Source organism: Melitaea cinxia, chromosome 22 (assembly GCF_905220565.1).
Source record: "Melitaea cinxia chromosome 22, ilMelCinx1.1, whole genome shotgun sequence".
NCBI lineage: Eukaryota > Metazoa > Arthropoda > Insecta > Lepidoptera > Nymphalidae > Melitaea > Melitaea cinxia.
Genome location: NC_059415.1, coordinates 4080172 through 4097905, shown reverse-complemented (window position 1 = coordinate 4097905; position 17734 = coordinate 4080172). Strand labels below are relative to the sequence as shown.

The 17734-nt window shown below is 32.6% G+C and overlaps 1 protein-coding gene across 1 annotated transcript in view; it reads left to right on the top strand.

Moving 5' to 3' along the window:
• Window positions 1-17734, top strand: part of LOC123664537 (multiple C2 and transmembrane domain-containing protein-like) — a 62627-nt gene that overhangs the window by 32241 nt on the left and 12652 nt on the right. Inside the window, exons 6-7 of the mRNA XM_045599071.1 lie at window positions 14697-14848; window positions 15430-15588. Coding sequence (XP_045455027.1) covers window positions 14697-14848; window positions 15430-15588 — 311 coding nt within the window. The remainder of the gene's footprint in view (window positions 1-14696; window positions 14849-15429; window positions 15589-17734) is intronic.

Here is a 17734-nt window from a genome sequence, read left to right as displayed (position 1 = left end):
CAAATCCTCCGCGGATCTTTGGTCACCAACCAACACCAGAAACATAGGAAGCACGTTTCCTCCACCTCCAATTCCCTCCCAGGAGCTTTTGTCACCTTACTTACCACAGGAACACTACACTACTTGAAAGCAGTATTATTTAACTGTGATTTTCTACAGAAAAGGTCGAGGTACTTCCCCAGTCGGGCTTCTCTAGATTTTGAGCAGAATATTTCCTGCTATGCCCTACCTCAGTTTTTGAAAAAGTATATTCCGATATCGCTATTTTCATACTACAGCAAAACTGCAACGTCCATGTCATTTACATACTCGTCCACATTTTCATAGTACGAATTCTTACAGTAAAAAGAGCTTTCAAACATCAAACTTTAGCTTCGAGTAAACGCGTTTGGCTTCTATTTCCATAATATTTTTTACTTTTTTATTTAGTGTGTAGGTATAGTGTGTAACTTAAAAGCCGATGTCCATTTGCTGACCGTGTTGTTGCAGTGATGCAAGCAGTAGTAGTATTTTCGATTATGATTCCAACTTTTGTACAATTACATTTGTTTCTAGTTTGGGTGTACATTCTTGTGATCTACAGTTTTTTTTCGTATAGCTCTATCGTATATTTCATAAAATAACGTACTAATTTTCATTATAGGTACTTACATAATTACAAATAGGTACTAATGGTCGCCCTGAGGTCGAAATTCGACCATAATTAAAAATTTAAATAAAAAAAATAAAAATAATAACCATTTTTAAAAATTTTCAATTTGACTACAGACTGACAATCAACAAAATAGTATAATATGCGTGTGTATTAGTGATTGAATATATTTTATGCATGACTTAAGAAAAATATTAACATTCTGCACTCTATATAGACTATAAATATACGAAATTGCATACTCCACCGTCCGCGCAATTTTCGTAAAAAGGAGTACAAAGTTTTTGCTTCACGTATACGAATATATACATATTCTGTCTTTTTTTAAATTAAAGTAAATGTCTAAACAACTTCCTCATCGTCTTTAACTTAATTAGTTTAATTCGAAATGCCTCTCTACGCAAATAACACTAAAAATAATGTTTGTCCATCAACTAAATGACTTGGGACACATTTAGATAATTAATATTCATTTTATGGCACTCAACGGACGGCTTCGTTTTGTCTAAATATCAATTGACGAATTTTCATTTGTTGTCATGTATTTTATTTGCAATAAAATTTGCATACAATATAGCTTTACCCCTATGGAGGAAGACAACTGACATGTTGATGATATATGCGCGACTAGCTACGCAATGCGGTTTCATCTGCGTAATTTTAGTTCTCGTGGGAATATCAGGATAAAAAGAAGCTTATGTATTACTTTGGATCTTCAGCTATCTACGTACCTAGTTTTACTACAATCAGTTAGTAGTCTTTGCATGAAAGTTTAACAAAATTAATATTTATATTAGAATAATTTAATTCTTATATGTCTACGATTGAATAAATGTAAGGATCGTCTGGTTTCATCGGGAATGGCAAAGGCAAAAAAATAATTTGAAAATAATCCTTATTTCAATAGCAACTAGATCGAAATTTCAAATAATGGACAGATAGATGGATGGATATTCGTTACTCTTTCAAGCAAAAACTATTATAAAGTTTCAGTTTACACGCAGAAAAAAGCACTAGCAACTTTGACTCAAACTTCTACTCTGCATTACTTTTTGTTCTTCCTGACGTCTACGCACTTTTGAAAATTTATATTGTAATTATTAGCCAACAACTAATTATTGTTATAACTCGGAATCCTGAATATTTGGGTTCAGTTACCATCACAGTTTGTTATTTAATCGCTCTAGCTGCTCTAACTAGCTTTTGAATAAGATTTTGAGATCTCGATGTTAAATATGTAAACCAGCATCATAGACAACCTGTACATTTGTAGGCAAGAATTCTGAAAACATTTCCTTGGAAATTCAATCCTTCCTTCAATTGGCATTCCAATTCTGTGTGAAAAAAGTTAACTAGTACTCACCACAAGACATCTCTAGCCTGATGCCTTCAAGCGCTGCTTCTATATAACATTCTGTAATAATAATAATAATAATACAGTCCTGGTAAATTAAATGGTCAAAATAAGATTTTTGCACTACAATTAGAATATGATATATTTGAAACATAGGCTGACTTAATAATACAGTAATCTTACAGTTGATTTCACGTACAAATTTTTAAGTTTTCACGATCACTTTTAATTAAAGGGAATTTATCGCGATAATGCACTGTTGCACGTATTAGGCGTAATTAAATTGAGCCTTAACAAGCCACTTAAACTGTTATTACCAATTCAATTACACAATCTAAAACAATCCAACAAGCATGACTCAAATTGAATTAGACCATTATCCTGATAGCTCACATTCCAACTAGTTTTATTCCCACGGAATTATTCCTAATTTCAACATGTATGTTTATTTTGTAGTTTCTAATCTACACTAATATTATGAAGCTGATGAGTTTTTTGTCTGTTTGTTTAAATCGACTAATTTCAGAAACCACTGGTTAAAAGTTAAAAATTATTTTTGCATTGGATAGTCCATTTATCGAAGAAAGCAATAGGTTATGTAATATTTATTAACGCAGGTAAAACCGCGGGACACAGCTTGTTATTACTTTAGATATTTGATCTGGTGACACGTGTTTAAACATAAGATTTGAACATAAAATTAAATATTTTCGATTCTTAATCAATTATGTATACCTCATCATTATCATTACAGCCTATACAGTCCACTGCTGGACATAGGCCTCCACAAGTTTACGCCAAAAATAACGTGAACTCATGTGTTTTGCCCATAGTCACCACGCTGGGCAGGCGGGTTGGTGACCGCAGTACTGGCTTTGTCGCACCGAAGACGCTGCTGCCCGTCTTCGGCCTGTGTATTTCAAAGCCAGCAGTTAGATGGTTATCCCGCCATCGGTCGGCTTCTTAAGTTCCAAGGTGGTTGTGGAACCTTGTTATCCCTTAGTCGCCTCTTACGACACCCACGGGAAGAGAGGGGGTGGCTAAATTCTTTAGTGCCGTAGCCACACAGCACCTTATGTATACCTAATTTAATAAAAAAAAATACCCATGATTTGAGTTCTTTATACACATATGTGTATATAACAATTAAATATTCACGTACAAAATCTTTTTACGAATTCACATGTCAATAACAAGTATAGATCTCGACAGACAATTACATGCTACTCCAGAAACCATTTCACCTAACATCTCTTTTACTGCTTTATCCGATTTGCATAAATCTGTTTTATTGAATATAAAATGTAATTGGATACCAGTCGTGTATAAATGACAGAAACTTTAGTAAATAAAGGAAATAAAAATTTTGACGTATTAATACAAAACGAGGGTAGTTAATATCTTAAGATGTTTTTTTTACGCCACTAGAGTGGCAAACAAGCATCTGAGCCGCCTGGTAATATGCTGTTACGTAGCTTATGGACACCTGCATCACCTGGAACTTACCCCCGCTTTTTTATTCAACTAGGTAGGCAAACAAGCGTACGGCTCACCTGATGTTTTTTTTTACAATTAGATCGGCAAACAAGCGGACGTCTCAGCTGGTGGTAAGCTATTACAATAGCTTAGAGACGCCTGCAATAATAAAAGCATCGCAAGCCTGTTGCCGACCTTATCCCCAAACCCGAAGCTCTGGCCTCCTTATTCATCATAGGAAAACAACACTGCTTGAAAACATTATTAATTAGCTGTGATCTTCCGTAAGGTTGAATTACTTCCAACGCAACGCCATCTGTTTCTCCGCTGTCAACACAGTGTATCCGGATTTTTTGGCCTGATGTTCCCTACATCATACAAAACGTTAAACGTCGCGCTTTGGTAAGATATTTGCAAACGCTATGGTATCCAGGTAGATTTATTGCTTTCCTCATAATTATTCACACTTAAAGATTTCAAACGACATTACAAATCATTAATAATAAATATCTTAAAGCATAAACATAACTGTTTAAGTTATTGAATTTGTCTAAGTTAGCGTACACCATAAAACAATATTGAATTAGAACACACAATAACTCAAACTACGTTAACACGTCATGTAAACAGATACATTAGCTGAAAATAATTACGGCAATTTGCACATAAACATAAAAAACATGCGCAGTCTAAACAAAACAACGTGATACACACACACACACACACACACACTATATAGAATGAACATTTTACTCTCTTTATACAACATAATATAAAGATTGGATATTGCAGTTTCAAATTATACCTATATCATCTAGGTATATATTAGTTCCAGAATCCGTTGGAAGGTTGCAATATGAAAATCCTTTTAACATTGAAAGGTTTGAAATTAACAAGGAAATACACTTTTATGTTATTGGGTGATTTTCAAATTGAATATGTATACATATGTTCATTGACATTATCTTTTAAGCTGTACTGGGTTTTTCTTATTACTTAGGAGCTGACCCGGTGGATCGGTTTTGAAATAAACACAAAATAAAATATCCAATGTGATGCAGTTGTTCAGAAGTTAATCGCGTGTAAGTTAATAATAATTAACATACATTTCAGTGATTCGTTTTTATGCTCATATACCTATATAGATATAGAAATTCGTCATCGTTTTCAAAAACACATCATCTTTATATAATATAAAACTAGCTGACTCGGCAAACGTTGTCTTGCCGCTAAACGCTATTTAAAAATAGGGGTTGGTGGTAGAAGGGTGAAAATTTAGGGTTGTATGTATTTTTCAACGCCAAATCATAATAAAATAAAAAATAATTTATCTAAAAATTAAAAAAAATATATTGGTGGACTACCCTTAACATTTAGGGGGATGAAAAATAGATTTTGTTCGATTCTAAGACCTACCCAATATGCACACAAAATTTCATGAGAATCGGTCAAGCCGTTTCGGAGGAGATTAACTACAAACACCGCGACACGAGAAATTTACATATAAGATTAAAAAGCTGGAAAGTTTGTTTCGTTGTTTAATCGCGCTAACCTTAAGAACTACAGGTTCGAATTGATATTTTTTTTGTGTCGGATAGCCGCCTGGCTGGCTTTTTTTTCTTTCATAAAATACATATACTATAGAATTTACATTTTACCTATTTTTGCAATAAAATAACGAAGATAATATCGAGTATACAATAAACTAAAAACATCAATGCTGTCATAAAGTGCGTCACTGTTTGTTGTCTGGTGAATCTGATACAACCATTATTTCAAGGTCTGCCGGCCATTAGCGAATAACTACAGTAATTTACGCTGGTTATGCTCGTTAATCTAACGTGACGTAGTCATTAGAATACATGTTTAGTAGCTAAATAAGAATAAACAACAAAGGTCTAATCGCCAGAGGATATACTTCTATTCTGTTAAGGAAAAAAAGAAAAAATATATATATTTATTGTGGACAGTTGTCGCAGATATCAAAATAAAAAAAAATGTGGCCGTTTAACAATACATAAAAATGACAAGGTATAACGCAAAAATAAACGTGAAAAAAGTAAAGCAGGCATATAATTAAAAAACAAGAACTGCTAAATCTGAACAGCTGACTCGTGTTACGCTTGGCTTATCTATTTACACATATTAGAACACGTACCAATAGTGTAAACGTGTTACAAGGATTTTTTTCAAATGTTTACGCGAAATTTAGTTTATTATATTGAAACAAGGCAAAGCAAAATCGAAAGAAAAAAAATATTTCGTAAATAAAGTCACAAATAGTTCTACAAACAAAAGCACAAACAGAAGTTATCGTACAAACGCCTTGTTCTCTCAGTCTCAGTAGCCAGGGATTTATTGCACGTTTACCAAGTTTCACCAAACACCAGCCACAGACACAGATCCAATAACGTCGCCAAAACTTGTTTGAGAAACATAGTGTTTACAACGTTCCTAATGGTATGCTAACAAACTAACATTACAGCATTTTTGTGTATATTGGTCGGAAAGGAATTCTCTAAAGCCTGATTTATTTTTTATCTATTTACTGAACAACTCACAATTTGGGAAACATACAGTTTAATTACATGTTAAAAATAAGGTATTTTAATTATATACTACCCAATTATCTTTCCATATTTTACTAACACATCACGTACACTCAATTTAAATTCATAATGTTTTTTTTTTTCAATAAAATTTTAAAAATAATACAAATATTATAATATTTAAGTATAAATGAAAATAAATTGTATCGGCGTTATTGGGACTCGACTAATAATAACATAAAGTAAGATTTAAAAAATGTACCAAGTTTTAAAAGGTTAGACTTATAAAGGTAGATGTATAATATCACAATACACGCATCGGTACAATACATACGAGTATAGTTATTGTAGTTAGATTTTAATTTAAACCTTACAATTTTGCTCTTCCGTGAAAAGCAGTCTTTCACGAAATATTTTTCTTGACCGCAGACCTCGAGTTGGAAAAGTAGACATTTTAACAGATAATTCAGTGATACTTGACGCATTTCAAGCAAGTTTTTTTTTTTGGCAATGATAAAAGCATCATTAGGAAGCGAAAATATTTAGATATTTTGTACTAGAAATATATAAGTACGTATTTATTTTTATGTTCAAATTGGCGTGTTAGAAATATGCAGAATTTTTGTCTTATTAATTCTAACATTTTAACTGTAAAAAAAATATTATTCGCTAATAAAAGTAATACAAAATATATCTATGATCTAATGGTATTTTCCTATAAAGTAATAGTTTTCTTATTTATTTTTTTTAATTACAGTTTGTATTAAAATAACTAAATGTCTGTTATAAATATTATGTTGCGTACGTAGTTTGTGTACCATGTAATAAAACTAACATATTACTACATATGTTAATAAATTAATAAATTGTGGTATAATGGTATGGTGATGTAAATTAATTCTAGGCATCAAGCCTCGCGAAGTGGTCTTCGTCGACGTTTTAAAACTGTTTGACATTTTATAACTTTTTAATAAAGCTTTCTTTTTATAACTATAAATATATTTTCACATTCATAATTATAAGCCAGCCCTGCGGTCACCAACCCGCGTGCCCAGCGTGTTGACCATGGGCAACACATGAGTTCACGCCATTTTCTGTGAACGGCGTGAACTTGTGGAGGCCTATGTTGAGCAGTGGACTGCGACAGGCTGAAGTGATGATGATGATGATGAGTGATGATTCATAACCATACTAATTTCATTTATAGATTAAAATAATAATAATAATCATACAAACTTTTTATTATTCTCCGTGACATGCATGACTATATAAAATGCGCTATAGGACAGGAAGGCACATTTAAAAAAAAATTGGATTTTTCGTTTACAATATTAGTAAATATAATGTCAAGGGTATAAAAAATCGTTCTTAATTTTATATACCCTCTCCTGAATCTTACAAATTGATTCAATCTCTCGTGAAACCAAACGAAAGCTTCTGTGGCTTCCAGAGTCAATCAAAGTCCTATTCATTGCTATAATATACCATTTAAAAACGCTCTCTTTACGTCTGAAGACTAACATACATAAATTATCTCGAACTTTATCCGTTAGACACTATATATGTATAGGGAGTCTTAATAATGTTACATTTGTTTTCAAGAAAAGGAGGTGGTTCTCAAATCGACTGTATTTTTTATGTCTTTTACATCATAACTTTCACTAGTTGTACCGATTTTCATGATTCTTGTTTTAATCGTATGGTGTTGCTTGTTATTTGGTCTCATTTTAAACTTGATCGAGATCTGAATAGTACTTCTCGAATTATCCCTAATAATCCGTATTTATTGTACTGTTTTATCGAATACCTACGTCGTATTACTTGTCGATGTAATTGAAGTCGGTTTTTTGGCAACAAAATACAATTATTTATTTTTGACATACACACACGGTGGTCCTTAGGTAAGCAACTTAACATAACTGTTAGGTAACAGGCAACTGATATGGCTACTTTTTTCGCTAAAATACGTATAAATAATATATCAATATCAGAATAAAGCCCACAACCCTCAGATCCCAAAGCAGGGTCAATGTAAATTGCCCCAACGGTCTAATGAAACTCAATTGCGTAATCATGATTACTATGATGTCATATACATTGTTAAACGTTCTTTTAATCACATAAATCTAAGGATTTTAAACTATGATAGTGTATTTATTGTGTATACATTTTACAAGAATGCTAGGGTAAGATGATACACTATATTGGACTTTAGACTTCTCGACATTTACAAAGTAAAGAAATAAAAACGTGAAAATAATAATTTCAAATAAAAAAATGTGTTTACTTTGTCATATTCTTATGCGGTTCAGTCATGAATGCCTGTGTTAGTAAAGCCAGTACTTTCAAAACAAAAATTACCTATAAATATTTTTTAAAGAATAAAATTAAAGAAAGAAAGAAAAGAAGGGAATGTATCCTACGGTATATTTTATTTTATAAAAATATAAAAAAGAGCAGTATCCAATCCAACTGACTCCTTCGGATTAAATTCGTAACGGACTATGAATAGAATGAATATTTTTTTATTCAATAAATCAAGTCTATTCTTCAATATGTTTTACATTAAGAATTGTTATGACAGTTTGTGCGTTTCAAATCGAACCAAACGTATTGGATGAATATTTTATTTATAAGAATAACATTTCATTTGCTATACTTTTTATTAAAACATAATTATGGATAATTAGTTATATTACATTAAGTAATCATAATAATAATAAATTTTATTGATACCAAAACAAAAATATATATTATTATATTTACATAAAAAATTAATATAATATAATATAATAAGGTAAAAATAGCGGTTTTATCGCTCAAAAGCATAATCATAAAATTTATTTAATAAATAATATAGCTATAAATATAAATATTTAAAAAAAATTGTTATTTAATTAAAGTAACCTGCAGAAATAGTCGTCTTTTCATGTTCAAGGTTCAAGCGATAGCCATTATTAATGTTATCAAATACGTTATAATTATAATGGCCATTAGGTCAAGTCAAAGATCTATGACCCGCTAATACAAATTTATGATCAGAATAACACATATGGAGTTGGAACTATAAAAACAACAACATGTCTGAGAAATAAAACAAACGAACCAAATGATGTTAGTTAAAGAGAAGTGATCTCTCAAAATAAATTTACCAGATGCTTTATCTAAATTATCAAACAATAGCCCTACCGAGAAATAATAAGATAATCGTGAAGTGTATCGTAAATACGTTATTTATAGTTGAGATACAGCAGATTCGATTTTTAAATGTTTATTTCATTGAAATCAGTGATGAAAAACTAAAAAACTATTTCTGTTTAAAGATTTATAGTGCCTACAAATAGTTTGAAAAATAAATTCGGTTGGACTCGTAGTGCTCAGTGAAAACAAGATGGCAGACAAGGATAACAAAATGGAAAGGATTAAGAATCGCTTGATCAAATTCCAAGAAAAGATTCAAGATCGTGTCGAAGATTTTCAAGATCAGATGCAAACGAAAATAGAAAAATCAAAGTTGTCTAAATTTGTTTCGCATTTATCAGATGATAAGAGTTCTTTCGACGATATTTCTGTAGACAGAGATGCGGATGAAAAATCGTCGTCTGGTTCAAATGAAGTGTTCCGCAGGAATTCCAGAATACCATCTCTAGTTGTTGATGAACCTAATTTAAATGTTGATCCCAAACAGATATGTAAAGACTTTCTGACGATTGAAAAAAATGGTGTGCTTTATCGAAAGTGTCTTTCAACGTCAAATCTTACTCTTGATACTACAGACACCAATTTGTACAGTTCGAGCGATTCGTGTTTTTCCTGCTATTCTTCCAGCGATGAAAGGTATGTTTTTTTATATCTGTATCTATGATTTATATATCATCATCATCATCATTTCAACCTATTGCACTCCACTGCTGGACATAGGCCTCCACAAGTTCGCGCCAAAAATGCGGGAACTCATGTGTGTTGCCCATAGTCACCACGCTGGGCAGGCGGGTTGGTGACCGCAGGACTGGCTTTGTCGCACCTAAGACGCTGCTGTCCGTCTTCGGCCTGTGTGTTTCAAAGCCAGCGATTAGATGGCTATCCCGCCATCGGTCGGCTTCTTAAGTTCCAAGTTGGTGGTGGTGGTGGGTAGTGGTATGATTTATATAATAACGTAACAATAAAAAGTCTTAGTTTTCATTTTATTTTATGGCCGTTTTAATTGAATTAGCAGAAAATGTGTATAATTACAGTATATAATTTATTACTCAAAATTTATAAATAAGCAGCCACGAAAGTTTCGTTTATAATTGTGGATAATTTTCAGAGCAAAGCTTAGTATTAATCATAACAAAGCCTTTTTCTAATTAACATATTAAAACGTATGCAGGTTACAAACCATTATTCGGCCTTTTTAAATTTTTTAGTACAATGTTTTTTGATAAAAATAGGTAAATTTAGCATTTTCATTTTCTGTTTAATAATTCATCTGGCTATGAAAGTACGACTGTAAATCGTGTTCACCAATTAGTAAATATGAGGTATTTTGCACCTTATGACGTCACAACAGTTAAATAAATTAATATTCAAAACTTTGTCATACATTTTAATAAGAAATAAAATGTTTTTTAAGAATTAAATGAATACGAAAGAATTTATTAGGTAATTTATTACTCAGTACTAAGTCATTAGATACCTACTGAGCTCTTTAAGTGACTATTGATGTTACAAAAAAATACAGACACTTGAAATATGTCCTTGACATATTAAAAGGCTAATATGTAAATTGTTTATCAGTTACAATGTTATCTGTACAAACAAAAAAAAATGATTAAATAAGATAATATGATGACACGTATGACACATTATTACAATTATCGAATGTTTTTTTAAGAGTTTGGATTTTTCTTCTAATGTTACCGCTACAGGTTATGACACCGCGTTGGCGCAACGGTCATGGATTGTACCTGTTGCGCTGGCGGTTGCGGGTTCGATCCCCGCACATGACAAACATTTGTATTGGCCATACAGGTGTTTGCCGTGGTCTGGGTATTTGTGCAGTCCTTGTGGGTCTCCCCACCGTGCCTCGCAGAGCACGTTAAACTGTCGGTCCCGGTTGTTATCATGTACACCTGATAGCGATCGTTACTCATAGTAGGGAATATATCCGCCAACCCCCATTGGAGCAGCGTGGTGGATTAAGCTCTGATCCTTCTCCTACGTGGGGAAAGAGGCCTATGCCCAGTAGTGGGATATTACAGGCTGAAGCGCGCTACAGGTTATAACCCTGTTAGATTTTTACCGATTTAACAGAGTATGCGTGGGTTTATCTACGTTTATAGTAACTTATCTCAATTAGGTTTTAAATTGCAATTTATGGTATCATAAAACAATCTCATTAAACAGGCTTTCTAACATAAATATTTGTATACCTATTGATATTAAAATAAAAAGGTTTCACATTTTTTTTTGTAATAATTTGTATACGGTTAGATAATATCTAGTATTTATAATTGAGTTTGCAGGCAAACGATAAAAAACCGACTTCAATTATATCGACAAGTAATACAACGACGGTAGATGAAAAAATTGTCAAGTAAATATGCATTATCAAAGATTATTCTAAAAGTTCTAATTAGATCTCGATGAAATTTAAATGTGACCACATGATAAACATCGGCTTTCGATTAAATTAAAAATCATCAAAATCGGTATACCCAGTAAATTTATGCAGATTTTCGAGAGTTTCCCTCGATTTCTCTGGGATACCGTCATCAGATCATGGTTTTTTTAGCATAGTACCACACCAGGGATATCACCTTTCCAACAAAAAAAGAATTATCAAAATCGGTCTATAAACGATGGAGTTATCCCCGAACATACATTAAAATATATATATATATATATATATATATATATATACTCGTATATACGGTCGAATTGAGTAACCTCCTCCTTTTTTGAAGTCGGTTAAAAAGTAAAACTGTATTAGTATTGTAAATTTAATCATAGTGGTTAAATTACAATGTAATTATGCTGCAACATTTATATCGTAAAGACGTTTGTACGAAATTCCAAATTTTGCAACTTCCAGCCGCTAACCTCAGTTATCTTACTGTGTTCGCAACCGTGAAAAATTAGTACAATTAAATTTTGTATATATTCATATATAAGTACAACCTCAAAAATAACTAAATTTTACTTATATGTAATTCAAGAAATAGCAAGATTTATTAAGACTTACTATACATACTAAATTCATCTTCGATATACTTTTATTATTAATAAATAAAAATACATAATTGTATAACACTTTTATTCCTTAAATTTTTTACATTTAAATTATTTACATAATATGCTACCATAACTGTGTAGCCAGAAGGTTTCTAAACGACTATAATAGATGATTTGTTTTTGAACAAAATTTTGTCAACATTCATGCTTGCTAACTTCATATTTTATTCTTTTAACTATATTTTTTTCCGCAGAAGTACAGAAATAAGACCTCGTGCAGGAAGCCTACCTCCTAGACATACCCACGACGTTCAAACGACCACAAACACCTGTTCAGAATTGCTTGAGAGAATCGGCAACAAATTCCCAGGACTTAAAAGCAAAGGAGATATAATCCATAGGGTATACATTTGTTTGGGTGGTGGTTGCATGTCGTATTTGGTGTGACCTAGATGTTTGTAAATTTCGTAGGCTGTAATTGCTGAATGTTATAATTTGTCTAATCTGGTTGTAGGCATGTGACAATGTCCTTTAATGCTTGAAGAAGGTTTGATCACTAATTATTATGACTACCAAAATTTTACAAAAGATATTTGTCTTATGTTAAGTTATTTGTCTTTGAGTGCTTTATATTTTAAGCTTCCATCAATGATAGTAAAAAAATGTCGAGAAGGAATTTTTGAGAAGGAACTTTGTATTCAAAACTTCGGTACCGATGACTGAAATCTGTCATACGAGTTTATCAGCAATAAATAATCCAAATAATATAATCCTGATATTTTGCATTTTTATGTGACCATCTGTTTATTTCCACAGGAGGTATACCTCTTGTCTATTTGCAGAACAGTATTTCTTTCATTTCAAGTTGTCTGGAAGAAACTGCTTTTACAAATAAAACCACCTGGTAGTACGGTTTATGATCTACTACTTTGTATTTTTAATTATGTTCCCTATTTTGGTGTGAAATAAATTATATTATTATACCCAACTATCTGATAACTTGAAACACTAACATGTGCTTTCCTAACCTTAACTATACCTATTATTCTAAATTCCGTGGAGTTAACAAAACTTTGTTTTAACTTCTTCCATTATCGCCAAATACTTGCTTAAGCAAAGTTGCTCATAAATTCTGAACTGTCAATTGGTTCCTGTGAAGATAAAGTATCTCAGATAACTTTGTAACTGGAACGTCAAATGCATAGTTTAAATAGGCGCTGGAATCTTATGGGTGTGGTTTCTGACGCTCCTAGTAAATGTAAATTAAAGATAAGTCATTCTGTTAAGTCTTACAAGCAGGATATATATTTGTATTCATTTTAAACGTTGCTATTGCATATAAAATATAAATGTGAAACATAATTATTATATAAGATAATTTTCGCGATTTTAGTCGATAGATTTTTAGCTATATTTTTCTGAATCCCAAACGCCTTTTAGTTTAAATAAAATATCGAAATATCTTAAACAAACAATTTTCCTACTAATATAAATTAAAATATTGTGTGTCAAAAGAAATACCTGAAAAATTAACATAAATTGTATAAATAACCAAAAGCATTTTCAAACCCAAGTAACAACAGGTATACAAATTCATTGTGCGAATGGTTAGTATCGGTAAAAAAAAATGTTACGTATTTTTGCTTTTAGTATCATTGCTGTAATTTTGCTTTTGTATTATAAAATAAAACATTAACTGGTAATTGTCTTTTACTAATCAATCTTATTAACCTGTACTAATGGGAAACAGTGTCAACGCTTTAAATATCAACAAAACATGCAAAAGAACCAATTTTTAACCTATTATCTTTATTCAAAATCATGTCACATCTTAGCTGGCGCTTAAATCATTTGATTTGGAGGTTCAACTATAAGCCCTAATGTTTCGACAATTATTTGTCATTGATATGTATTGACAACTGTAACTTGACAATCAGATGAAGCAGATGAAATAATGTGTATGGTTTTGAAAACATTACCAAATGTCTTGATTTCTATAATAGCATACCTTTATGTCGTAATATACAATATTGTACAATATACTTTGATGCCCATAATATCTCTGTCATTAACAATCATGTTAGTCCCTAAAAGACGTGATTGAGGTCATTACATTGTTATTGAACCATTTATTGCAGTTTGGTCGAGGGAAATTCGTCAAATATTATATGAAGATATCTTGTAATTAGTCTTAGTACAAACATAAACGTTAACGTGAAGGACACATGACTTGAATTTAGATAATTTTGGAGGCTTAATAACGTCTTGAGAATGTATGGGACAATCCACTTGTCCTACTGTGAAAAGGGGGTTTTTCATTATAATTTTTAAAACCTGAATTTATGGTTTACTTTTAACACCCAACTTCAACACATGCAAGAAAATACTGAGGCGTAAATTGACGGTCTCGAACATCTGTTAGTTGCCCAATAATTCGTTTTTTTTTCAGTATTTATTAAAGAACACGAGGCTAAGCGACGTGAACAAGAGATTAAAGGCACAAATATGGAGCTCGGTGGTGACGATAGTTTTAGTTGAAGCGAAAAATCTTCCAGCGATGGACGTGGACACACGGTCTAGTGACCCTTATTGTAAATTTAGGTAAGTTCAAATGGTAAAATAAGTGTTATTATTTAAATAGAAAATTAATTTAAACGGAACTTAAGGCGATTATTTGACTAGCCCGTTGCTGCAGTTTGTAGTGGCATTGTCTATTTCCCCAGTTTTGTTATATTTAAGTTATTATTCATAGCATTTTTGTTTATATCACTAGGTCGGCAAACAAGCATACGGCTCACCTGATAGTAAGCGATTACCGTAGCTTATAGACGCCTGCAACACCAGAAGCATCGCAAGCGCGTTGCCGACCAAATCCCCAATCCCCCCCCCCCCCCCCCAGGAGCTCCGGTCACCTTACTCACCAACAGGAACATAATACTGCTTGAAAGCAGTATTATTTAGCTGTGATCTTCTGTAAGGCGAGGTACTACCCCAGTCGGGCTGCTCCATATTTTGAGCAGGAAATTCCTGCTGTGCCCTACCTCAGTTAAATGTATATAATACCAGGAGTAAAAATATTTTGTTTAGCGAGTATTTTACAATAATTAATAATATTTGATTATGACAAATGCTTTCAAACACGAACAATAATCTTTGTGAACAACTTTGATAACACTTTTCAGATTAGGTAACGAAAAATACAAAAGTAAAGTAGTGTGGAAGACTCTCCATCCCTCGTGGTTAGAACAGTTCGATCTACACCTGTATGATGATCAGGAACAAATCTTAGAAGTTACTGTGTGGGATAAGGATAAACAGACTAAAGATGATTTTTTAGGAAGGTAAGAAAATAAAAAAATAGCAATGTATAGTTTCTAAGAAATTGAAATTGGTTTAAAACAACAAATATGTTAGTCAAAACAGCCGCGGGAGAATATCTGTTCAGCAGCTGTACTCCACTATTTTTCTCACGCATGTTCCGATTCTGTAAAAACTTCTACATAATAATTGGGTTTTTGCAGGCAAACGAAAAAAAAAAACGACTTCAATTATATCGACAAGTAATACAACGTAGGTAGACGAAAAATGAGTCAAGTAAATAAGCAATATCAAAGATTACTTCAAAAGTTGTAATCAGATCTCGATGACATTTAAATGTGATCACATGATAAATATCGGTTTTCGATTAAATTAAAAATTATCAAAATCGGTACACCCAGTGAAAAGTTGTGCGGATTTTCGAGAGTTTTCCTCGATTTCTCTGGGATCCCATCATCACATCTTGGTTTCCTTATCATGGTACCACACCAGAGTTATCTCCTTTCCAACAAAAAAAAAAAAGAATTATCAAAATCGGTTCATAAAAGACGAAGTTATCCCCGAACGTACATACATATACACGGTGATTTTATAACCGTTTTGGAAACGAAATATTTTACTTTGGAATCATCTATAGTACATATAAAAATGGATAAATCAATTGTAATGTTGACTAAAAAAGAGTTTCAATTTTAATATTCATTTTTATTCGATCGACTTGGAAAGTAGTAAGGCACTGATCATTCATTCATTATTTTATATGAATGAAACACGTCCGTGCGCGTTTCGGTTGATAAAAGTATACCTATAGGCGCGAGCTAGCGAGTACTTACGTAGATAGACTCGTTTGTCCTTCATACTTTACACGGGCTTAGGACCGTCAGAAATACCTATTTTATTTAAACTTCTTTTCGATTATTAACCACGATTGTTCTTTTCACAACAAATCAATTTATAAACGGACTGTAGGTATAAACTTCAGGCGTATTTAAAAAATCGGAGTTTTCTACAGAATAATTAACTTACATACCTATTAACAGGTTATTTACACTATTTACACTTCTCTGTATCGAAGCAACTGCTCAAAATGGAGTCCGCTGCGTTCAATACACAAACGTACGCGTTTAATACAATTGTCTTTTAATTTTCTTAATGTGTCTTGATCACTTTTCACTTTATCAAAAGCGTCCACTATCGCAATGCGTAAATCATCACAGCTTTCATATTGACTGACGTGTATAACTTTTTATTTCCGATCACAAGAAAAAATCCAGGGGCGTTAAGTCAGGACTTCCAGGTGGCCAAGACACAGGCCCTCCTCGACCTATCCACCTATCACTAAACTTACTGTCCAGGTACATCGTCTACTAACTCAGATATTACTCTCCTTAATATCTCTAAGTACGAATTGCCGGTTAGATGACCTTCAATAAAAATAGGCCCTATTAGTTGGTCGTTAATAATACCGGCCTACACGTTCACACTGAAACAAACCTGGTGATGGTTTTCTCGTATCAAGTGGGGGTTAATTAGAGCCCAGTAATGCTCATTGTGCACATTGTATAGTCCCACTCGAGTAAAAAGTGACTCGTCCGTCCAGAGTATGTTGTCGTTTGTATTATTTAACAACCACTGGCAAAAGGCGATTCTTTCCGGTGCGTTGTTTATTACGTGAGCCTTACGAAAATGATACGGGTGTAATCCTTGTGTACGTAATATCTTCCATACGAAGTTTTGGCTAACATCGAATTATCTTGCTGCCATCCTTGTCCTCCGCCAGGGATCGCGCTCGAAGTACTCAAGAACATCTTCAAACTCCGGCGAATAATAATTTAAACGTCCTTGACTTTGTTTACGCATGTACCGCTATGGTATTACTGACCGACTGAAAGCCAGGGACGCGGGACGCCGACGATTACAAGGACAAGTGAGCAACGCCGTCATTGGTCGACTCCGGCGCAACTCGGTAGCTTTGTTTTTATTGGCTAATACGATTTTGTGACTCGCTATTAAAACGTATAGTATTTCTATTTTTAGAATGTACCTACCGTGTAGCGCTACTACTGGTTCTCACTTTTTATCTGTAAACGATATGAATATCGACTTTGATGAAAAAAAAATACATATATTATTAAATTAACGTTATATATAGGTTCTGTTATTGATAAA